Source organism: Diadema setosum, chromosome 14 (assembly GCF_964275005.1).
Source record: "Diadema setosum chromosome 14, eeDiaSeto1, whole genome shotgun sequence".
NCBI lineage: Eukaryota > Metazoa > Echinodermata > Echinoidea > Diadematoida > Diadematidae > Diadema > Diadema setosum.
In genome coordinates, this window is record NC_092698.1 from 10,822,516 (window position 1) to 10,847,768 (window position 25,253).

General features: G+C 38.0%; 1 protein-coding gene across 1 annotated transcript in view; it reads left to right on the top strand.

Annotated features, from left to right (window-relative positions):
- LOC140237538 (adenomatous polyposis coli protein-like) overlaps positions 1-25,253 on the top strand; it is a 127,860-nt gene that overhangs the window by 44,532 nt on the left and 58,075 nt on the right. The window contains exons 3-4 of the mRNA XM_072317474.1: positions 4,584-4,776; positions 20,822-20,945. Of these exons, the coding sequence (XP_072173575.1) occupies positions 4,584-4,776; positions 20,822-20,945 (317 nt within the window). The remainder of the gene's footprint in view (positions 1-4,583; positions 4,777-20,821; positions 20,946-25,253) is intronic.

Below are 25,253 nucleotides of genomic sequence, written 5' to 3' on the forward strand. Positions count from 1 at the left end.
AGGTCAACATTGGACAGTTTGGGGGGGGGGGATAACAGGCGAAACAGTTTGTATCATTACACAGACTTGGGGATTATGAATTGCCACTAACATTTAAGATGGGAAAAATGTTTAGAATTAAATTTGATCATCATGCAAAAATGACATTACATAGTTCACATTTAGCCCTAGGCCTCAGGTGATGAAGCACAGTATGATCATCAGTGTTTCTCGTACGCATGATATACATTTTACAGCTACACCCTATGAAGATAAATCAACAAGTGTTGCTGATTTTGTTTTTCCTCTGTGCTCCTGTGTATGTATCTATATTGACTTTGTATGTTTGTATGTGTGTAGTTGTATTTTACTACACATGTGTCTTTTTTTTCTTTGTGTTTGTGTGGCAATGCAATCGTATATTTCCACATTTCTCACTAGAGCTGAGGAGGTTGCAATAGTAACCATGCTGATAGTTCTTGTGATGATGACCGAAGATGACATGTTTTGCTCTTGCTGGCATCCAGGTTACCCCCTCCTGTGTAACTATGACCTCAAAAACACCGGCTGTGTGTTGTGTGTAGAAATGAGCCAAATGATTGGTCGAAGCAGACATGTCATCCAAAAGAGTCATCCATCTTTTAGCGTTGGTCTTTTTTTCTTTCATTTTGTAGTTTCTTTGTTCCTTATTTTGCAAAGCACTTCACATGTTGAACTCGAGTGATGTGAACATCAATATTGATTTTTGGATACCAAACTAAAAAGCAACAAGGAGCATTTGAACTGAGCGAAGGCCATTCAAAGGAGGAGCCAGTGGAGGAGAAATTGCTCTCCTCTTCTAACCCCCCCCCCCCCCCCCAATGATGCTGGAAATATGCTTATATACTGAAAATCTATAACTACAAAGAGTGCTGGTATAAAGGGACCAAAAATCTTCCAATCTGAAGACAAAGGAATTTGAGATGACTTCCTACATTCCAATTCATGAATCATTAAAAAAAAAAAAGAAATCTCTTCTCTGTTGGTGATTGGACAGACTTTTCACTCAGTGCAGGAAAGGGAAGATAGGAAGAGGAAATTACTAAAAGCTGCAGCTGACAGCGGACATTGCTTTATGCAATCTCTCCGCCAACTTGCCATATTAAAAAAAAAAAAAAAAAAAAGATTTAAAAATCCAATATCGCCCTTGTGCATGCGTGATGTAGTAGTTTGAGAGCGGATTGTACCGGTGCCTGATATGTGTGGATTAAATTTAGGATGTTATACGATCCTACAATGGTTTTTCTCCCTTTGCTCTTAAAACCATGGAGCATCGAGAGAATCAAGTTACCCACCAAGCCCACGGCCATTGCTTCCTCTGGTTGAAATATAGGGCCCAGCTCTGTCTGCCGAGAAACTGGGGGGGGGGGGGGGGGGGAGGGGGGAGGGCTGGAGGGGGAAAGAGAAAAGTCGAGCGAGCATGATATCAAAACCATGTTTACTGGTGCCTGATGCCAGCAAGCTATCCCTTACAAATCTTAATCATTGCAAATTCCTAGACAGTGACATATTTATGGATCCAACATGTGATAAAAAAGAAGAGACTTTGTCATACATCCTCAATTCAGAGACAAAGAGGATGTGATTAGTTGTTGTCAGCATATGTCTGAAACAGAATTACAGTTGGAAAAAAGTAATAATTTATATGATTATGGTGTTTTTTCTTTTTTTTTTTTTGGTAATCCAATCTACTAAACAGACTCACTTTGGTTTATCATTATATCTTCTTAAGAATAAGCAATACATTGTGTTCACACAAAATACATAACATGTACAAAATGCCTTTAGTTCAAATCTCACCCCTCCCCCCCCCCCAAAAAAAAAAAAGAAGAAATCTACATTGAAAATTGTACATGAATGGTCACTATGCTGATATTGTTGATGTAAAAGAGCAGAAAGAGAGAGAGAGAGAGAGGAACATGAAGGAAACTTTAAAAAGTTAATGATAGTTGAAATTGCAGATTTCGAAGAAAATATTAGGAGTTCTTAGCATCAATATGGAATTGGAACTAATTTAGTGATGAGTTATTCACACTATGAAGCTACATAATTGGTAAAAGAAAAATATGAAGTGCTGTTCGTGGTTCTGAAGAATCTTGCAACTTTTTAACCCTGTTTTCTTCTAGCGCAGAGTCCTCAGGTCAGTGCAAAGGTGGTTATTGTTTCATGAAAATAAGAAGAAATTGGATTGGGGCTTTTCATAATGGGCTGCAGCAGCTTTCTGAACATGAAATATCATGTTCAAGCTAATATAGAACATTGAGCATTTCACCAAATTTACATAAAGAATAAAGGTATAAAACTTCAAAGTTTCATATAATTTGTTCAAAACAGTGATATACATTCACAGTTACAAGCGGAAATTAGACAAAACACTTCACAAATCGTCAAGTGTGTTCTGAAAAAAAAAAGAGTTGTTTTTTGGTTGATAAAGTAGCTATTATATCCCTCTTTCCCTTTAGAATCATCTGATTACAAATTGAACAAAAATTTGGTGTGAAGGATATGAGCCTGTCATGATGCCATTTCGAGGAAGGAAATTGATATGAAAATCAGTGAGGTACATTATTTGTAAAGGATTTTCCTTTAAAGAATGGAGCACAAGAAAGCAATCATACCCTTAATTCATTAGCAAAATCTGCCAAAAGGGATTTTACGACCATTTGAAGATCAGTAAAAGTGCAGTGTGACTTTCAACTCTTGTAGAGTGCAAGTTTTGTTTACGTGAATTGCATGCATTGATGTGCTTCCGCAATCTGAGATGAAATCTGTCGTTAAGGAAACCTACTTTAATTTCTTGCCTTCATGGTATCAGACCGTCTGAAACTGCAGAACTTGTTAGTGTCTTGGGTGGCTGTTTGTGCTTTTGTTATTGATTCATTTCAATTTTACCCCACATGTGTTAATGCTCTTTATGTATTTGTTGATATGGGAGACTGTTGTGTTTACTTGCCCAAATGACGGCAGGCCAATAGGCAAGGAGAGAGAGATATAGCCGCATTGTAACATATTGATTCATGACTCACGGCTTCAATTTTCCTGCATCTGGGTCATCCAATTCTCAATTGTCTCAACCCAGATACTACCCTGGTTTAAATTACCTACTATATTCTCTCCATCTCTCTCTTTCTCTGCATCTTTCTAGCCTTTTCTCTTTCTCTATCTCTCCCTTTCTCTTTATATTCATGTTAGCCCTTTATCTATTTCCCTATGTCTCATACTCTATACCTCTTGCTATATTCCGCTGTCTTTCAGGTTGCGGATCTACTTCTATCCCTCACTCTCATTTAAGAGCTCTCCAGCCAAACTGATGCGATAGTTTAAGGATGAATATTCAGTTGACGAGTGACAGTTGATTGAGTAGGAAGCATGAGATGTTGGAGTGGGGACCAGCTGTCGTGGCTGCCATTGGAGAGACGTGTGTCTTCATGAATCTATGTATTGGTTATTACAGTCTGGAGACCTGTGCAGAGTTTTTGCGTGTGCTTAAGGGTGAAATTTCACTCTCGTTTGAATATGTGATCAAGCAGACTGCACAATGAAAAGTTCATTAAAACTAGCATGGAATTGTGATTTGAAGTGTCACATACTTAGCAGAATAGTAATTATGGTCATAATCACATATACATCAGATGAGCTGATGATGTCACAGCTCACAGGTCTCCTATTCACTTGCACAGGGAAAAAAAATCCTCACTAGATTTCCTTTTATTTTGTCATGAGTTGCTCAAGAGGGGAAAAACTAATGATCATATTCTTTGCATGAAATTCTTCTTGTCCAACATTGATTTAACAATATAGTGACATTTTGAATAAGGATTATGGTTGCATAACTACTGATGATATTGTAAGTAAAATGCAGTAGGTGAGTTTTGAGGTGTGGTCATCGTAGCTCCTCTTCCAATTTACAAATTTGATTTTGTTACACAGATTTCAAAGGAACATTGAACATTTTTAAGTTCCATAACTACTGTGTCTTATTTTCATGTTTTAAATGATACCTTTGTCTTTCCATTCAGCGTTCATTTTTGTTTTTAACAGTTCTACTTGAACACGGAAAGCAGCGTCCCTTTAATTTTTGCTGAATGATTTTTCATCCACATAGGGCAGAGACTTGGCAACGGCTTTACCGTTATGGAAATATCATTGAGTGAAATGTGTGGTACATTTCCAGACATTTGCGTCATTAGGTGATACTTGATACTAGTACATCATTTGAGTATGGAGTAGTTAATACCACTGCCATTCTATTCTTATTTGTATCATGATTTCAGTTGAACTTCAATTGAAGGGTCAGGGAAATAATTTGCATATAGGATTCCTTGGAAGATGACATGAGTAAATAGAGAATATGATGGCAATGTTTATCGACTCAAGATTGGAATGATTGTAGTGCTGTCCATCTTTATACTTTCTGTGGGTTGGGGCTTTCATGTACATAGCTGCATTTCATGGTAACAAAGTTCCATGAAAAAAAGGGTCACCAAATCTCTGACATATATGAGGCTGATGATAATGAAAGGCATAATGTGCTATGCTGTTGGTTGGTTGCCTCCTTTCTCCAGGAACTCCAAGACAACTCCAGCCAGCTGAACAAGTTGGAGACAGAATCCTTCACCATGAAAGACGGCATGAGCCACCATCACTCAGGCAAGCAGGAGGAGGAGCTTCTCGCTCAGGCTGCCATGCACGGCGTTGGCATGGCAACCACCACGTCTTCAGCGGGATCAGGAGCAGGGGCCAGCTTCCAGTCAAGCAGTGAGTGACTGTATTCTCCCTGAGTTGTGTTTAGACATCCCCTGATGTTCAGAAAGTGATGGTATCCCAAACTAGTCCATTTCCTTTCCCTTAGGGCAACACTGTCATTCAAAGATGAGGATGCATGGGGACAACAAAGATTTTTGGGGGCATGTTCATGCTATCAAAGGATTCTTAAAGCCTAAATATTACTTGGCAACAAAGGGATGCTGTATGAAATCAATGACTACATGATTTGATCACATGCATGTAGCATGCTTATACATCCGTATAATGATTATTTAACTTGCATGAGATTGTTTTGATATCACTGAGTGGAAAGACAGAGATTTTCCTAGTACAATTTTGGAGTACACTGATGATTTCATTCACGATTTATCCAGTACAGTTTTGGAGTACACTGATGATTTTATTCACACAATGTAAGTTGGGAAAATTTAAGCATTTTACAAACTTGCATTCCGGCAGCATTTTCTAGATGACAAATATGTCTCCCCCCTCCCCCCCCCCCCCCCCCCCCGGAAAAAAAAAACCACACAAAACAACAACCAAGAATCAAACATTAAATTCTATTCAAGTAGAAAAGATTTTCGCAGAGGAAGAGGTTATGGTTTGCTATAAAGTGATCCCCCCCCCCTCCCCCTTAATGATCTTATGCATAGTTCAGTATTTCGGTGATAGGCCTAGCATTGTGTCACAGGGAGTGGGCAGTTTTATGTTGTTTTGATGGTTCTTGTCAGACTTTCTTAGACCCCATTTTACAGTGGGCAAAAGGCCGGCCTTCATTTTGATGTAAACGCACGAAAATGGAGATGCAGTACCAAAAGCTTTTTCAGGGTATCAACGCATATTGTGGTATTAGGGATTGTTGTGATGGTTTTTTGTCACAAAGAAATCATTTTCAGTGAATCATTTGCCAAAATCTTATCCTTAAAGCTATTACTTTACCTGTAAACTACATTTCCCTGTTGTGGTATGGCTGCCAGCTGTCATATCAGGTGACACGACATTTGCTTCTGGGACAGTTGCTCCAGTCTAATTTTCTCCAAGGACTTAGGGCTAGGGTTAGGGTTAGGGTTATGTGTGTGGGTAGAATTTATGTTTGGCATAGCATGCAAATATTTCATAATGATAATAGTAATGATAATAATAATTGCATTTATATGGTACTTTATATTGGTGTTTCCAAGCGCACTGGTGCTATTCATACAAAAAGACTAGAAAACACAATAACAGGACAACGCAAAAACCGAAATTACAGTCAAAGAAAAAGAAGAAGAAGAAAAAGCAATACAGGTGATATAGTGATACAATTATTAATATTAAATTGGTTAGTCAAATACCGGTTAGTGATTGGCTAAACACAGTCACGTGATGGAGGAACATTGGTTATGTTCGCCCATGGGAGAACATTTTTGTAATGTTCTCCCATGAGAAAACATTTTGTTGTCAGGAACATGTACCAAACGTTCCACCCTCAGGGTTTGAAATGCTATTTCGGGAGGCTATAACTTATAACCTCTCTCAATAGCATTTCAAACCCTTGGGTAAAACATTTGGTATGTTCCCTCCCCCGCCAGTCATCATCTATACAATAACTGACTCTGTGCACCTCCAGAAAAAAAAAAAAAAAACTGATTAAACAGATGAGGTTTGAGAAGGATTTTAAATGATTCATTAGATGAGGCATTCTGAATATGAAGAGGAAATTTATTCCAAAGGGTGGGGGCAAAGGAGGAGAAGGGTCGGCTTCATGGGAACAATTGTTGTGGGGCAAATGTTGTGGAATTGTCATATCATCATAGGGGGAAAATATAAGGTCCTGCAGTGGTTTTTATTGTTATGCACCGAAGTTATATTAAGTCTTTAAAAGTAGACAGTCATTGGGAGTAGGAGGGCATGTTGGAGGGTTACCATGCCTGAAGTGAGAAGGGTGCATGGAGCGTGTCTCTGGTCATATCTTGTATGTCACTCAGTTTCTTGTCATATGCTTCTGCTCCATGTTTATTATCAAGAAAGTCACTTTATTAGAGGCTCCATACCATCAGTCACAAAGGGCAGAGCATTTTGTATAGAACCTTGTTTAAGAATATTTGAAGGCCACAATTCATGTTTGCATCTTCTGATGTGATAATGTGATGTTTTTACACAATGATGCACACTGCCACTGGTCTGATGGTCCTTGACCAGTACAAAATCACCTATGCCAGTTTCATTTTAGTGCTTGATTTATTTGTTATTGAGAGAATCATATCTTATACTGACATGGTTCAGTATGAAATGTATGGAAGAAAAAAAAAACTGAAAAAAAAAACAGTTAGATGTATTGTATATCATTTAATGCGACGGTAAGCTTGATTTGCTTTCTAGCCATAACACCAAAATGTACATTATAAATGAAAAAATTACTGGCTTTTAAATGCAAAAGTAATACTTTCAGAAGGGAGAGCTAGTGAAATAGCTTAAGTGAATTTGCTTAAGCCAATGGGCAAGCTGAAATTTTTGGTTTCAAGATGGGTATCTAGAAGCAAATGTCACATTTGGGCAAGCCACTAGCAACTGCATGAAATCGCTGAAAGATGAAAGAAGTTGTAGCTTTATAGAGAGCATACAGAGTACAGTTTTCGTGTGTATGTGGTATATTGCAAGATTCCGCAGCAGACCGGCTTCACGTTCATGATGAAGCAACTGCTTGCCAGAATCTGTGTGCAAATACGCCCAATTGGGAGGAATGATGTCCCCAAGTTGCCGCCAAATGTGGGTCAGCAGATATTACAATGTAGACGCCATGTCTGCGTGGTGGCGCATGACGGAGAAAGGGAAGGGCCTCTCTCTCTCCCTTCTCCAATGTGGATTTGATGGCTCTTTGATGTTTATGAGACTATGAATAATTTGGGGCGAGTTTGACGTTGCTCGCATATGTGATGAAGTAACGACAGCAAAGCATTTTCAGACAGTTCCTTGCAGAAGAAAAAAAAAAAGCAGTGTAAGAGGTCATGCATCATGAGACAGCCTGCTGTAATTAGTTTGGCTAATTAACCCTCTCCAAGCTACTACCTGTGAATGCCACGGTTGTATCATGCAATGGAGTTGTCATTGGCAATGGCAGGAGTGATATTCAGCTTGTGATATTCAGCTTACACCAAGATATCATCAATATGTTAAAGCAATGGTCCTGTTCCTGTTTATGTGGCGTATCAGAATGTTATTTGCTAGTATTTGCAGAATACTTGATGAAATTGTGTTGAGGAAGGATAGTATCAACATCCATGATGGTTCGTTTCACATTACAGTGTAAAATAGATGAGAAAATTACGAATTTAGTACATAGTAATTTGCTGCAAGAAGGCAAAATCTTTCCAACATCTATCAGGATGACCGTTACCTACAGAGCGCCACCTGCCGTTTCCATTGCAATACGATACTGTCTTTGCGTTTTGCGAGCCAAACTCCAGCCACCACTCCTTCCATTCCACGAAGCGACAGGCCCTCCTGACCCCTTGACCGAAACACATCTATTTTTAGGCCTTCCTAAGGTTACACTCTGCGAGCTCCCCAAGGACTCTCGGCAGAATCTCTCTCCCCTTCTCCCAACTCTCGCCGTTCAGGCCTACACACACCACTTCTCCCAACTCTCGCCGTTCAGGCCTACACACACCAGAGAGACACACACAATACCCAATGCCCAGCCACTTGCTTCATTCAAAGTGTACGGTGGAACACACACCGGTATCGTAACCCCATTGAACGTGTTGGGTCGCCGATACCAGTACCCCTACCTACCTGGTTATGGAAATGATCCAAATGTCTAGTCATGTACAGCTCCATCCATTGAATACTATGTATTCACGGTTGTGCCATTGGGTACTAAACTTTGTGAGTCCGAAGAAAGTAATTGAATGATTATGGCACCGACTGTAGATATTTCACGTATGTCTGTACTTGAGAACCACCGGCATCAACGATTTTATCATATTCTATTCGAACATGAAAGTTTGAAGACTAGATACACGTGTACTAGCTACTACACACATAGAGAAAAAAAGATCCTAGATGGATTTCGATTGAATTTTTGATGTTCAAATCGCCAGCGCAGAGATACGTTTATACATGTATTTACATGACTGTCTTGACACAGGCTTGATCAGCGCATGTGAGGCACTATTGAATAATCGCGACCATAGTCACCCTATAATTCTTTCGGACACAATTCCCAAAAGTAGGAAAAAAACTCGGTAACTTCCGATTTTTTTTTTTTTTGTGAAGACATTTCAGAAAGTATCCAAACAGATAGACGACGCCAATGATATTTGAAACGCTACACCTATATTGCAGGCTGCAGCTTCACACACAACATGAAACGATATAGTTTGCATCAAGATTTCAACCTCCAAATGAGCCAAAATACATTAGTATAGACACTACATCTTTATAGAAATTAATTGTGAAGTTACAGCCCCCCCCCCCCCCAAAAAAAAAAAAAATGCTGGGGTGAAATTCAGGCAATCTATCGTCCGCTCATTTATTATCATTTTTTAAATCAAAATTTACAGCATACACTCACCTCCCGTTACAACTGCCGAAAAAAAAAAAAAAGCTAACGAGCGGATATTTGTTTACGTGAATGACCCACACATATTACGGGCAGGTATCACGGAGTACCTCCTTGGTATCACCAGGGAGGTGCTCACCTCCCTGGTATCACAACGTTTTGTACGTGAAGTATTTATAGAATATAATAAAGACAACACTTGGTTTCTTATCATCAAACGATTATTATAGATTTAGTGTTAATTTACTGTTACGGAACTATTGTGGCAAAGTCTGTATTGTCAATCACGTCATGAATAATATGACTTACCTGCTTGACAAATGGTTCATTCTGCTTTATTCTGCTTAGCGCGTGTAAACAAAATAAGAAAACACGTACCGAACGCGATGTGATGAATCATTTGAATCAAAAATATTTTAATCAGAATTATTTTTGGTACAACCCCCTCAGTGACTTGGTTACATATTTATGTTGTATTATACTTCATGGAAACTTCTAGTTAGAATGCTATACAGTATATAATATCAATTGTCAGGTTTTTGTCACCTATGGGATCGTATGTTTTGTTCAGTTTTGTTATAATTATAGTGGCCGAGATTTCACTGATTTCACTGTGCATAGCATACAAACTGACTTGCCCATGCCATGGATCGAGGTACGAGAGCTCCATCGCCGATATTGACAGAATGGAGTTATGGTTCACATTACACAAATCTTACTGAGCGTTATATTGTTATAAACAATGTATACGTTGGAGGCGATGTGATAGAACCATATACAAGTTTCGGTACGGAGGAATCAACAATGTTTTAATCAAATAATTTTTAGTAAGACCCCCTGAAAGACATTTTATTTGATTCTATATTTAGGTTCATTAATTATTCTTTATGGAAATGTCGTGTTACCATTTCAAATCAATGATAGCTTTTGTTACCAATCGTATAATTCGAGGCCGAGATTTTTGTTTACGTGAATGACCCATATTACGGGCAGGTATCGTACGTAGTACCTCCTTGGTATCACAACGTATACGTGAAGTATTTATAGAATATAATAAAGACAACACTTGGTTTCTTATCATCAAACGATGATTATAGATTTAGTGTTAATTTAATGTTACGGAACTATTTTGGCAAAGTCCATCACCCCTTCGAGAGTGAATATTTTCACTCGATCTTTTTTTTTTTTTTTTTTTTTTTTTTTTTTTTTTAGAGAGAGAGAGCCTATTATATGTTTGATAATAATGTGAGTAATGCGACATAATTGTCATTTGAAAATCAACGACACTGCAATTACCGGTAGGCCTGCAGGCAGTACTTGAGTTTCTGAAATTCAAAGTTTTTTTCTTAATCATGTCTTCTTAAAGATGGAAATAAAGAAATTAATAACTATTATATTGAATTGAATTAGAGAAGGAAAATATACACCATTTATTGGCTGGTTCCTTGATTTGGACTGCCAAATCGGTATGTTTAGCAACTAAGGGTCATCTCTATAGGTATGTTGATATTTCAATCTCACTGCTGCTTCTGAACTGTATGAAATTCATGTCCGAAATCATGCGACAAAATAGTAACAATACACGTTTGTATGAATGAAATCACTTTTTCTTATAGCTGTGTCTGATACACATACAGTCACTTCCCCGTTACAACTGCCGAAAAAAAAAAAATAAAAATAAGAGCGGGGATTTGTTTACGTGAATGATCCATATTACGACTAGGTATCATACGAAACGGTTTGTACGTGAAGTATTCATGGAATATAATAAAGACAACACTTGTTTTCTTATCATCAAACGATGGTTATAAACAAAATAAGTAAACACGTACCGAACGCGATGTGATGAATCATTTGAATCAAAAATATTTTAAACAGAATTATTTTTGGTACAACCCCCTCAGTGACTTGGTTACATATTTATGTTGTATTATACTTCATGGAAACTTCTGGTTAGGATGCTATACAGTATATAATATCAATTGTCAGGTTTTTGTCACCGATGGGATCGTATGTTTTGTTCAGAATAATTATAGTGGCCGAAATTTCACTGATTTCACTGTGCATAGCATGCAAACTGACTTGCCCATGTTTAGTGGATCGAGCTACAATAGAGCTCCGATGTATACCTATATACAAGTAAATTCGACAGGATCATGCTGGAACATTCAACTCCCTAGCAGTTATCATGATGTACATCTCTCAAACACCCCACAGTGAAATTCGACTGCAAAACTCGAAATATATTGACAGAATGGAGTCATGGTTCATATTACACAAATCTTACTGAGCGTTGTATACTATATTGTTATAAACAACGTATACATTGGAGGCGATGTGATGATCCATAAAAGTTTCGGTACGGAGAAATCAACAATGTTTTAATCAAACAATTTTTAGTAAGACACCCTGAAAGACATTTTATATGATTCTGTATTTAGGTTTACATTATTCTATAATAATATGGAAATGTCGTGTTACAATTTCAAATCAATGATAGCTTTTTATGATACCTATATACTCACGTATGAAACAAGGTGTCTTGGCTCATCTGCAGGTTGAAATCTTGGCTGTATATGGAAGAGTGCTGTTCGTTATTCCGAGGGTTCTTTATTCCGAAGGTTCGTTATTCCGAAGGTTCCTTAATCCGAAACACACAAATTCCCTATACCTAGAGGTTGGTTAATCTGAAAATGAAAAAGGGTTCGTTAATCCGAACATTTTCCTAGCGATATTTGGAAGGTTCGCTATTCCGAAGATTTTGTTAATCCGAAAATGAAATTCGGAATAACAAACCTTCGGAATAACGAAACTTCGGACTGAAGAGCCTTCGGAATAACGAGCCTTCGGAATAACGCACTTTCGGAATAACGTGCTGTAACCGTATGGAAGACGATGCCGTCAAGCGAAAACTCTTGTCAATTTATCTCCACAAGCAAAATCTATAACATGCAGTGACCATCATACATTATCACAAACTGTACAGTGTTTGACAGTGTTCATACAGAGATGTGTATACATGTGTATTTCAGTGTTGTAAATTTTGAACACCGCTTGTATATTCGCGTGTCTTTTCCCATTCTTCAGAATAGAACTGGAAATTTGAGTAATTTCGAGACAGTTTTACATATATATATATATATATATATATATATATATATATATATATATCTGTATATATAATAAATACTTGTATACATGTACCTACGTAAACCACACCACATATTTTTTTTTTTCAATCACAATGCTGAGAGTGCTAAACAATGTATCTTGTTTGATATGGAAAGGTAAGTAGTTAAGAAACAAACCTTATAATAAATAACGATAAATCTGTTGATCTTATATACAAAAACATTGTAATATTAAAAAAAATGCGTGTATTATGGTAAATAATTTTCACATATATGTAGTATAAAAATATAACGATAGGCCTACAGACTGCAGCAATTCTCTTTAAATAATAGCAAGACTCTTTTGGGCTATTTTGGAGGGGAAAACTATAAAGTATCAACATGGAGACAATTCGCAAACCATAATACAGATGAGACATTGGTGTGAACTATAGATACATGTATCATTTTATAGATTTTGTATACATCACATCCACCTCATTTTGGGCATACACAGATACATAGATGTCAATATATTCCTGAAAATACGCCTGTCCGGAGATCAGGAGGTCGTAGGTTTGAATTCTTCTCGATTATGTACATCCGTGATTTATTTTGTCAAAGATACTTCAAAAACACTGATCACATTTCTAATGCTTATAAACGTCGATGTATAAAAGGCAATTTCTCAATCGGATGCAGTAAGACGAGGGCTGAAAATGTGCGGCAGTACACCTCCCCGACCATGGATTACATTCAAATCTTTTCCGACAATTCTGATGTAAAAACTGAAACAAAACACCACGGTAAGCCTGAAACTAAGGTCAGAAAGAGAGAGAGAGAGAGAGAGAGAGGGAGGGGATATCTTTCCATTCACAGTTCCTTGCTGAAACATGAGGTCGACAAAGCTGTGAACTTGACGAACATAACAAAACAAGGTTGATCTTGTCAAGGATTATAAACTCGGTTCTAGTTTAGTTCAGTCTAGGTTTATTCACCATCATTCCAGTACAATGAAGTGCAATAAAAAGACACTAAAAAATAATTGAATTAAAAAATAAATAAATAAGAACAAAACAAGAAGAGTTGATCTTGAAGGTGAACCCTATATATATATTTTCATATGCTTTATATTCCCTGGAAGAGCATTTCAATTGTGGTTAATCAAGTTCCCTCGATTGTTTACAGTTAGTTAGTTTCTCATCAGTGTATAAAGTTTATCTTGCAAGTGCTCTGGATCGGCATCTCGCTTTATAATTATCCCTCTTGAAGCTAACCGAGCTAACCAGTATCAACGATTTTTGCACATTATGACCTCGGACAGAACCGGAGATGGTGACATCGGACCGTACATACCAACATTTCAAGGGAAATGTAAGTACAATTACAAAACGAAGTGTCAATCACTTTTCAAAATGAATATTTCTGTGATTATTCTTATCAACTCGTATAACAGCTAATGAGGCCAACGTGGTTGCGTGAAGTAATTAATGCACTTAACTTTTTTTTTTCATCAGTCACAAACACGCAGTTCGTGGTATTAAAAAAAATCGAGGCTAACTCCTGGAATTGGTATTGCCGCTTGAAATTGTTGCCTTTGTTGTTACCGTTTTTTATACCATTGTAATGATTATCATGAATACTGTACTATTATCATCATCACAAATAACTTCATTCTCTGTATAAGTTGTCATCAGAAACCTCCTGAGAACCTCTGTTTTGATTGAGGAGAAAATATGTTTTGTCAAGATTATTTTGACGATGCTCATAACGTCAGAGTACGTGGAATCCGTTCCAGTTAGTGCTAATGCTATCGACCACGTTATCTGATATCATTGGCTCCCAGCCATTAGCCTCTTCACGATTCGCGAGATATAGGCATATATAGCACACATACAAAAAAAAAAAAAAAAAAAAACACCAATGACCAGTAACAAGAACAACAACGATGGCGAGACATAATACTAATAATGTGAATATTATACAAAAATGAATTACACTGAGAATACTGAGCAGTAACATGTGAATTATCATTATCTTCGGTTCGACAGTGTTCTTCCCAGTCGTATTCAATATACGTGTATCACCTATAATAATTCCACGTCAAGCATATCGCTGTGCTTGAAAGCGCAGATTTAAACTTCTCTCTGCCATTATTTCAAAGAGGTGCGAACATTGCCTGTTTGTTAATATCAAAATTTACATACTTACCGATGTAATAGATTATTTATAAGAAACTTACGGTCGATCCACATATTTGCAAAGAAAATTCATACAGGGATAATTCACAGGGATAATACATTGTATGAGAAAAGGAAGAGAGAAAATATACCTTCGACATAAAAAAGGAAATGTCTGAAAATCAAGCTTATCCGAGGTACTAAAAAGGACAGATTACGAACATCTTGTGGGAATTTACCAGCAGGCCTGTACAGCGTTTTGCACTACCAAAGAAATTATTAACCAGCATACATGTAAACATGTGTGTATACAATGTGTGAACTAATGATTGATCGTCGAGTCAATGTTTTTACTGTTTGAACATCACAGTACAGTGTAAATTAGGCCCTACGTCCGTGTGACGGGGGATGGGCATTCAGGGTAATATCTTTGGAGTGACTGTTGCGTAGTGTATACTGAGTATAATATTATTATTTTGCATCGTAATTTGTTGTTTTGTTGAATATGACAAGGGCAATAATAAACAAACATACAGCCGAAATAAAATAAACATGAAAAATAAGTGAAAACGCGCTGGCATTCATTACCCATCTATACACGCCTATAGGGAGATTCACACGTATACAAATTACTGGGTAACAAAACGAGAAATTTGTAACCCGCTAGTAAACTGAGTTCTTTGCACGAGTGGACAAAAACCCAACAAATAAGCGCGGTCAGCAGCGCAATGCTAAACCCAAGAAATCTTGCTGTTACTATTAGCGCGCTAATCTTTGGCCCGCAGATACGTGTGAACGGTCAACCACAAAAACTCGAATCTTTCATATCCCATCATTCATAGCGCACGCCACAACAGTTTGCGCTCGACAATGTATGTGAGGTTCAAGAACAATGCTTGTAGTTTTATCAATTTATCGATAGGCAATTAGCGGGTTACTAGTATTTCTGTGAGGGAGAAAGGCTGCAAAAATAAAAACAGACAAATAAAGAAACAGACAAAAAACCCAACAAACTCTAGTTTCCGAGCGCATGTATACTCTACTAACCAATTAATTTGGAGCGTGTCAATTAACGGTTTCAATAAAAAACAAAGAAAACAAAACAAAACAAAATAAAAACTCGAGTTTCGGGGAGCTTGGTAACCCGCTATATTATGGTACGTACAAACGCGGCTACTAAGTAACACTCGTAGGCCTTATACGTACAATTTCCTTCATAATACCCTATCAGTACAATGATACAACATGCGCTTGTTCACCCGGATCGTTCGCATTCATTAATATCATGCATGTATTGATATTGTGTTTACTATTTTTCCATTCTGTAGAATACCTACGCGCCATTAGCCGGATCTACTACCCATCATTCATTTCATAGCGGGATGATGACAGGAAGCATTTTTTTTTTTTTTTTTTGACACAGTTCTCCGATGGAACCGTCAAAATAATTATTATAAACTGTTTAGAAGTTCGGTGGTCTGATTTCATTTTCAGAGGTCCCGAGAAACCACTAAAGTGCCATTTGAGATGTAGAGTATCCATCCAGCCTACTTCTTGTTATGATGAAAGTGTAAAAGGAAAAGACATTGGTTGCATTCATAACCGACAATCTATGAAAAATTATACACACATTGTTCCCAGGATGAATCCCTTTGAGAAAATCTGAAGATTATTTTTTTTTTCTCAGAAGGGATTCATCCGGGGAACATAACCATAACATCCTAAAAAGTTTATCTTTCCATTCTGTAGAATATCTACGCGCCATTAGCCGGATCCACACGTATAACAACATGGCGGGATGACGACCCAGGATGACGATTGAACTCCAAATCTCGAGATGTTTCCCCCTCTTCACGCGTTTGCATATACCGACAATATTTACGCAGCTGTCACACAGTAGTGTGATGTTGTCATTTACCCGTTATTGTGATGCTCGCTTGAATGATGGAGTATAAAATCTGGAGATTAGTAAAGTATTTTCGGTCAACCGTTTACGCGGTCACCGGGAGCAAATCAGCGCACTATTTCAGAAATCAAGTGCAAGATTTTTTTTTTCTTTTTTTTTTTTCTTTTTTTTTGGTACCGTCGCGATGCTGATCGCGCAAATTAGTGGGATTTTGTGTGCACATGTGCAAAAATCTCGAAATTACGATGGCCATGTAAATCTCGAGATTTGTATCCAGCTTTTTGGCATACGCGCGAACCCTAATAGTGGCTCTTGTGTTTGTGGGGATATAGTTGTGTGCAAAACTTAGAACAATGTACAGTACACTGTATTAAAAAAAAAAAAAAAAAAATACGACCTAATAGTACACCATGATCTAGTCTACTGCCGATTCCACAGCAGAGTAGATTACCAAAGAAACTGTTCACACAGTTTGAACAACCACCGTGGATACTCGCTTTGATGCCATCAACGTCGTTCCCCAATGTTCAACTCTTCAGACAGGTGGGCTGTGGGTAGCAGCGGGCCAGATGGAATGACAGGCCTCGGGCTGGGCATGGTTTTCGCCAGGAACGTTCAGGCTGTGAAGGGGCTCGGCCGAACTTCGGAGAGGTGGAGGAAGAAACTTTTCAGGAGCAAGACAGATGGATAAAGCGACTGTCTCTGGCGATATTTCGTGGCCGGGCATAGAAAATCGGCATGTCCGAACCTCTCCAATTCTTTTGGTGTTTTTTTTTTTTGTTTTTTTGTTTTTTTTTTGTTTTGGTTGAACACATCTGCCTGTGTAATAAAGAACAAAACAGAAACATTTTCATATATAATTTTATTACCATGGTTCCATGAATAGACATTTTCTTCAACTAGTATACGATTCAATCGCACATCCCCTAGTTTATGTACCAGAGTAAAATGATATTCACACAATGCCTTCCATTCTGACTAATAAGAAATTCGCGGAAAAATAAGCGTCATATAGGCCGATATAGGCCTTACGTGTTTTCACAATCTACAGACAAAAAACAAAAACAAAACAAAATAAAACAAAAACAAAAATACACATGCACACACACACACACACAATGCGAAAAAGAACAGGTCATGTTTGTTTATATATTTACTAGAATAACATTACCTTTGGTGACTGGCTTCTAATGCGCATTCCTGTCTTTTCTCGCTTTGCTCCTGAGATCTATAAAAAATTGATACAGTGGAATTAAAGATTCATTCTTTTTTCACGCGTGAACGTATATTGAAAGAGTAACGTCGGGTATAATACAACGTATCTCATTGACTACCATGATTCATCGCAATATCCCGCGTTCCCTGTTAATGGAATCAATTGAGTTTTCACAGCTTAATTCCGAGACAAACTTGAGTTTTATTTATTTATTTATTATTTTTGGTGTCCTGTTCGTATCGCTTACAAAAACGTTCAATTCGAATTTTGATGGCCCGAAAAAAGAAATGTATCGTGGCCTACCAATGAAAGGAAGCATTTTTTTTTTTTCGACACAGTTCTCCGATGGAACCGTCAAAATAATTATATAAACTGTTTAGAAGTTTGGTGGTCTGATTTCATTTTCAGAGGTCCCGAGAAACCACTAAAGTGCCATTTGAGATGTAGAGTATCCATAGCCTACTTCTTGTTATGATGAAAGTGTAAAAGGAAAAGACATTGGTTGCATTCATAACCGACAATCTATGAAAAATTATACACACATTGTTCCCAGGATGAATCCCTTTTGAGAAAAAAAATACATCTGAAGATTATTTTTTTTTTTCTTCTCAGAAGGGATTCATCCGGGGAACATAATCATAACATCCTAAAAAGTTTTAGAACGTGACATCAAGCTGCTCCCACTGACTGTGATAACAAATTATGAAATGGAAATGGAATTATGCAACCTGCAAATCATCTTATAGCTTGTCAAATTAAAAAAAAAAACATCATATTTCCATCTATTATAACTTTCATAATTATTCAGCACACTTCAAAGAAAAGGGCACATCAAAGCAAACAGCAATTCATCATGATGGATCTATGTACAATATGTATACGATCTACATAGATGGACAAAACTGACACAGTGAATGAACAACCTACAGTCTTCTACGGCATATAGCGTCTCAGTCAATTTAATAATAACAAACAGTAATTGAAGAGCTTTGAAAACAAAAGCAGACAAATCAAAATACATATAAAAAAGTATATAGGATACTACGCAGAGAAAATTGAATGAAAATGATACGCAAACACACGCACATAATCATGATGCATCGGACCACTGAACCTCCGCCAAACGGCCATGTTAGTCGTTATGTTGCAGGTATTGTATACTTCATTTTTATGATTATGATATGACAGATTAATTACATCATAAGGCTGAGCTATGTATTATGATGTAGAAACGGTTATTATAAATAGGGGCTACTCAAAGGTAGGGAAAAGAAAATGACACGACGAGGGTGTAATGCTGCCGCGCCATTGTGTTCCCCTGTTTCTGATACTACCTAGTAGTACAGTGTAGATCATCCCCTTCCAAATCTCATGTAAACTATACTCGACAGAAATTATAATCACCCCTCCCCATTCTCTTTGGGCACATATTATTCACTTTTAGAATTAATAACGAACATTCCTTCATTTTTGACTAACGAATCTCCTTTTTGGAATAACGAGCTTTATTTCGTTTTCGGATCGATACACATAATCTTGAGAATACTATGGACGCTTCAGAATAAGGAAATTTATTTCATTTTCAGATCAACGAACCCTCGGCATAAGGGACCCTACTTCATTCTCGTTTGGCCGATTACTCCTTGCGAAATTCATTATTTAGAAATCTATTTTTCTGAACTTTTTACACGCAAAAAACCTTGAAAATCAAGGTGAAAAAATAAACTAATCAAGTCTTTTGTGGGTCATCCTACATACATCTTTTCTAGCAGGCACAGGATATTCTTCACGAGATAAACTTCAAGCTCTCACATCATGCACTTATACGGATAAAGATGGGTCGGACTGACTAACTTCTACACTCAATGCCTGTATACTCACTTTTTCACTCAGGACATCGCGAGCTGGGGTCGGTAGATCCAGGTGTCGCGTCGGTTCATTTCTACGGGATGAAGGCATGCATCTTGTCCAGTTTCAATAATCGCGATCCCTTCGTTGTCCCTTACGCCTCATTTCGAAAGGTTCTATATTCTTTTGCGAAATTTCTGGGTCGGAGACGTATGTATACCTCGTCTTGCAAAACCTAATTGTTTTAGTTGCTCTCGAGTCGCGTCGGAATCCGTAGAGCTCTATACGCAGCATCACACCGAGGAAAGGAGACTGTGCCCTCAAGTAAACAAACGAAACGACGCGACGGCTGATATACATGTACATGTATAGCGCAGTGCGGTCACAGAACTCCACACACACGCGACGTGCAAACAGTTCTGCAAATGTGCCATGAACCCCCATGATTACGCAATATTCCCACGCCGCGCCGTCTCTCTCCCAAATTCACGGAGGTGAAAAGGTCAACCTCCCAGACCAAGCCGTGCGGTACACATCGCTCTCGTGTGCGGAAGATAACGGTTGAAAAAGCCCAAGCCCAATGTAGTCAAATTCAAACGGTAGAGGGAGGTAAGGTCGTATCACAGGGAAAGTGTGGGACCCACACTTTTAATCGGACGACGTATTTTTGCATTTCTCAGCCATTTCTAGACCAATTTTTGTCAAACAAACTTTGAATTCCCCATAAATTTCAATGCTCTTTCATATTCCATAAGTAGTTTCTCATTATCTTGCCAAAAAATTTCATCCCGACGTGCCATCATCAACCAGAACAGGACCTCCCCTTTAATACCAAATATTTAAAAAAAAAAAACCTCACAATTACCAGGCACAAACAATATTGTAACAATTTTTCCTCATTGACACGTGTTTGCAAAATATTAGGTTATCTTGTTCTGCATTTTTAAAACGTTGCATGATTTTTCATTTTTGTTTCAAATGTACTGCCTGTTCTCCATCTATGGGATACACAGAAGTATACCCCTGGTTGTTCTGTTAAACCTTCCTGAGTTTTACATATGAATATTGGCAGTCCTGCTTGTTAATTTGTTTGTTTATTTTTTGTTTTTTTTTAGGCAAGTCACTGATCTTTTTTCTTTTTTCAATAGGACAGAAGTACATTTCTGGTTTGGCTAGAATGATCTAGCTATATGCCTATCCAGTTACATTTGCATTCTCTGTTGTATTTCACAGGTAGTGCAAAGCTTGCCGGCAAAGCTCACAGTCTGCTGACGGCGATAGCATCAGGTGGGACTGAAGCTTGCCTGAGGCCCACAATGGATTTCTTCAGCAGAATAAAGGAGCTAGAACGAGACAGGTTTGTACTTAGATGTAGTTTGTATGTTTGTGTGTATGTGTTTCTTTGTCTTATAACGGACATGTTTGGTATATGTTCTTATTTGTATATGGTAAACCAGTGAACCTATCCTTGCTGTCTACCTTGGCAAGAATTAGTGCAAAATGGAGGATATCTATCAGTGCCTGGCTGACTAATGCAATATTTTTGTTGGATGGAAAAGATTGAAAAAAAAATGCAACAAATATTAAAGACTGGTACAAAGTATCCTGTAGTCTGCCTTAGATATCATGTAGTGCTGTGCATCCTCTTTGTTTTGAGAAAGGATACTCCTCTAGTACAACAAAGTGACTAAATGCACAAGACTTTGTACAAGTTTGTTTGTGTATTTATTCATTTATTAAAAGAAAAAAAGAAGCTATATTCAAGAGGGGAAAAAAAGAAGAAGAAAAAGACCAAACTGTGGCATCTTTGCTATCCTCATTTTTTTAGGAATATTTTCTCATAAACCCATACAGATTATTTTGTGCTTCATTTGGTGTTCAAGTGTCATTCTTTGTCTTCTGCCGGTATTTTCTTCCAAGAATCTGTCTTGTCCAGCAGCATTAGTCTGTGCTGCAACTTAGACATTCATGCTCCTCAATGATGTGGCATCTTCCAGCAATATCCCGATGGAAATGCATATATCCTGGGGAAAGACGTTTTACCTGTGTTTATCACATCTCATTTTCCCATGTCACCAGAGTGTCTTCCCTTCCTTCCTATCTCCATCTTAAATCGTTAATTTGCCATGCCTGCTGGACTCTGTCGTCGCCACACCCTGTGACAGACAGCTATACATGATGACATAAATGGTACCCTGGGGTACCAGAAAAAAATCGGCCATTTTGTTGAATTATTTATTTTTTTTTAGGGCTGTACCCTGGGTTACCAAAAAGTGGGAAATTAATTTTTTTGTGTGTGATTAATTCTTCAACATTCAATTATGGCCATTGTTCTTGTAAAAAAAACCCTCTTCATCCTGTAGTTTTCTCAATTAATCCCTTGTTAACGTTATGAGTAACTATTTTACAGTGTATCATTGATATTGTTTCATGCTGTTATGATACTTGTACACCCTGTATTATTATTTATATTGATTCCCCATGAAATAGCTATCTTGTGTACTGATGCTAATTGCGAAAGGATATTTTGTTCGGCACAAAGTGCACAAAGCTTACAAAATTACGGGATCGAAACTACGTCTACGAGATCGTAACTTTGGCACAGCTAGCAGGCTATTATAATAGTGCGTGTAGTCAGTGCATGAAGCGCTATACTGAGTATCGCACCGTACCACGGGTCAGTACAGTGCGCATACGTAACGCAGTAACTCTGCGGTTGTACTCGAGTGAACGTGAGATGGCGCTACACAACGTGGTACCCCGGGTTACTACGATACCCCGGGGTAGCGCGTGGTGCATCACATATCATAGTGATGATATTTTGTATCAGTAGACCCATTCACACTTTTGGTAAAGTACCGCTGTATTTGAAATACCGCGGTACGTTGTGCGATATTTCGTAATGTTAATGCACATACACTGCAAAATACTTTGCAGAATACCATGGTATTTAGGGTGGTAATTCAATCTTTGCATGAAATACGCATGTGAGCTTTGAGTGTGAATCGTGTCTCAAAATAGCGGCCATCACACTGTAGTGTACTTCTCCTCAGAAGAGATATGACTATAATGCATAGTATGTACCTTATAAAGGTGTACTTTTTGACCAGAAACAACATGGTAAATTTCATGAATGAGAACAGCACCAACTGAAGTATAGTGGTATCTATTACTATGGTATTTTGCTAGAGAACAGTGAGAATAAATTACCGTGATATTTTATACCAATTGAACTTAACCCGCTGAGGACGGACTGATTTTTCTACAACACACATTTCCCATAGACACCTGCCCAAGTATACTCGGGACTCGTCCTCAGTGGGTTAAAGGCGCATAGTCCTGGTAGTGTAGAGAGCGCTGTTTAGTGATAGTGCCGATCACCATTAGCATTGATACGAAGATTGCTGAAGTTAAGCTGTCATCAAGAGTAAAGCACGTAGGTGTCGCTCGATAATGTTGCCTTCGTTGTCTTCTCTGCGCATCATGCAGTCTGTAGTAATGCCAGAGTGCGTGCATACAGTATGTGCTTCTAGTATGACATCACAAAAGAAGTTTGCTTAAGCCGTCATCCCCCTCAGCCGAATCATGAGCCGAACTTTGATCGGACCACTGACTACAGTGGATTGGACTTCTTTGGACTCGGGGAAATGGGTCATAGCGTAAGCGCTATAGAGGAGTCAATAGCGTAGGTCTCTATAGGAAACTTGTGCCTTGCGCCCGCGTACGCATTCGACTTAACCACCGGGACCAAATGCCTTTAATTTTAATGTGAATGCACCTAATGATGATATCCTCTATCTATGGGAGTGAAAGTCTTCATCAGAGGGCAGCTGCTTCCTTATGACCAAGCCTTTTTCTCTCCACACCCATCTCATCACTCTACACAGAAATTTAAAAATCCTTCTCAAAGTACCCAAGGCACCTAATTCCAGTGAGGTGCTTCCCCCCCCCCCCCCCTTGAATTAATCCCATGACAGTGTATTCACCATGATGACGAGCTTAACAGTATAGGCATAAAGCCTCACAGCATAGAAATATATCTGTCTTTGCATAAATCTTACAGACACTTGATTTATTTTCTTCACACATTTGCACTCAGTTGATTGTTATGTGTCCTCTCCATAGTGAAGTTGAAGTTTCCAGTGATTTCTTGTTTGTCCGACACAATCAACTTTGACATTACCGACAGTGGAACCATTTTCCTGCAGTACATTTTGTATTTTGTATTTTGTATTTTGCCTAGTTAGAATATTATACAGAAAAATGTACTGCTAGTTTCATAAAGAGACAGCACAGTCTGAATGAGAATTCCCATAAAAGACAAGGTTGTATTAAATATCCAAGAAGAAAATCAATGAGGGAAATTTGAGCAAATCAGGAGTAAGGATAGAAACACTGCTATGGTCTTTGTAGGAAAAGTTATCAAATGCCTGTCAGTGAGGGCAGATTAAACAGTCTAAGAATGTTTTTAAGTAAAAATATGATTATCATTGATTTCGTGGTGAAGGACTTTCAAGTTTTCGTAGGAAATTATGAAATTATGTCCTTGACATCTCTGAAGCAGGATCCGAAGATTTGTGTTCCTATGAAAATTAAATATCATTGATTATGTCATCTACAAAACTATTCGGGAGTTCACTAAAAATGCAGCCATATTGCTGTGCCCCAGGAGTGTGTGTTTGACTTGCTGACATTGAAACGGTCATAACGTTCTTACAATACTACTAATTATGCTCAAATATCGCAGAACTGTTGCTTTTGCTACATTGCTTTATTCTCTCAAGTCATTTTTCTTTGGGAGAGGAAAGGGAGGGAGAGGGAGGAGGGATCCACCCAGTAAATCCCGAAGACAAAACGCAACAGTAGAAATTGAGACACCCTTGAGCAGACATGGAGGGACTGACTTCATGCTTGGATTTACTCTCCGTGAGACTCTGTATGCCAGCCGTATTGATAGGACTGTCATTAATAAGGCATCTGTTTTTTGTTGTCATTACCTGATGACTCATGGGAGACTGTGTGATGGAGGCATTTCGCCCTCACTTTCCCATTTTCTTGTAATTTTGTTTCATTATGGAAAGCTAGAAACATGACGACAGTCTCCTGTTTTCCGGCACTCGGGATTTTTTGTTTTTCCTTCGGGGTTTATTATCGTGATCACCTAAACAGAAATGGATTTCTGGGGGTGCATTCGACTAAGTAGGGCCCCAAAATTATTGTTAGTTTATTACGAGTGGAGCCGTGCACGCTTTTTCTTCCATGTCTGCAGTGCCTTGACACTTTATTGATCAGAAAGGTGCCGATAAAATTTTCTGGTTTACATCACAAATTGGCAGTCCTCTACATCTTACTTTGCACTGTGATGCTGTGGTAACAAAATACCATAACAAGAGCATGTCTCATTCCAAGAAGATATTGTTCAAAGGTATTCCTTAGAATCAGTAGGAAATTAGTGATAAGGAATGCTTACTGTTAGATACTATATCCAATTTTATGCTAGAATTAATGTGTATTTTTCACATTGAATTTGACAGGATATCTTCTCTATGCACTTGTGACACAAGAATTGTATATTGCTAAACAAGTGATAAAATTTGCTTTGTACGTAGAGAGATTCAATGTAAATAAAGAAATATTTTTTCTTCAAACTGGTATTTTTCTCCTT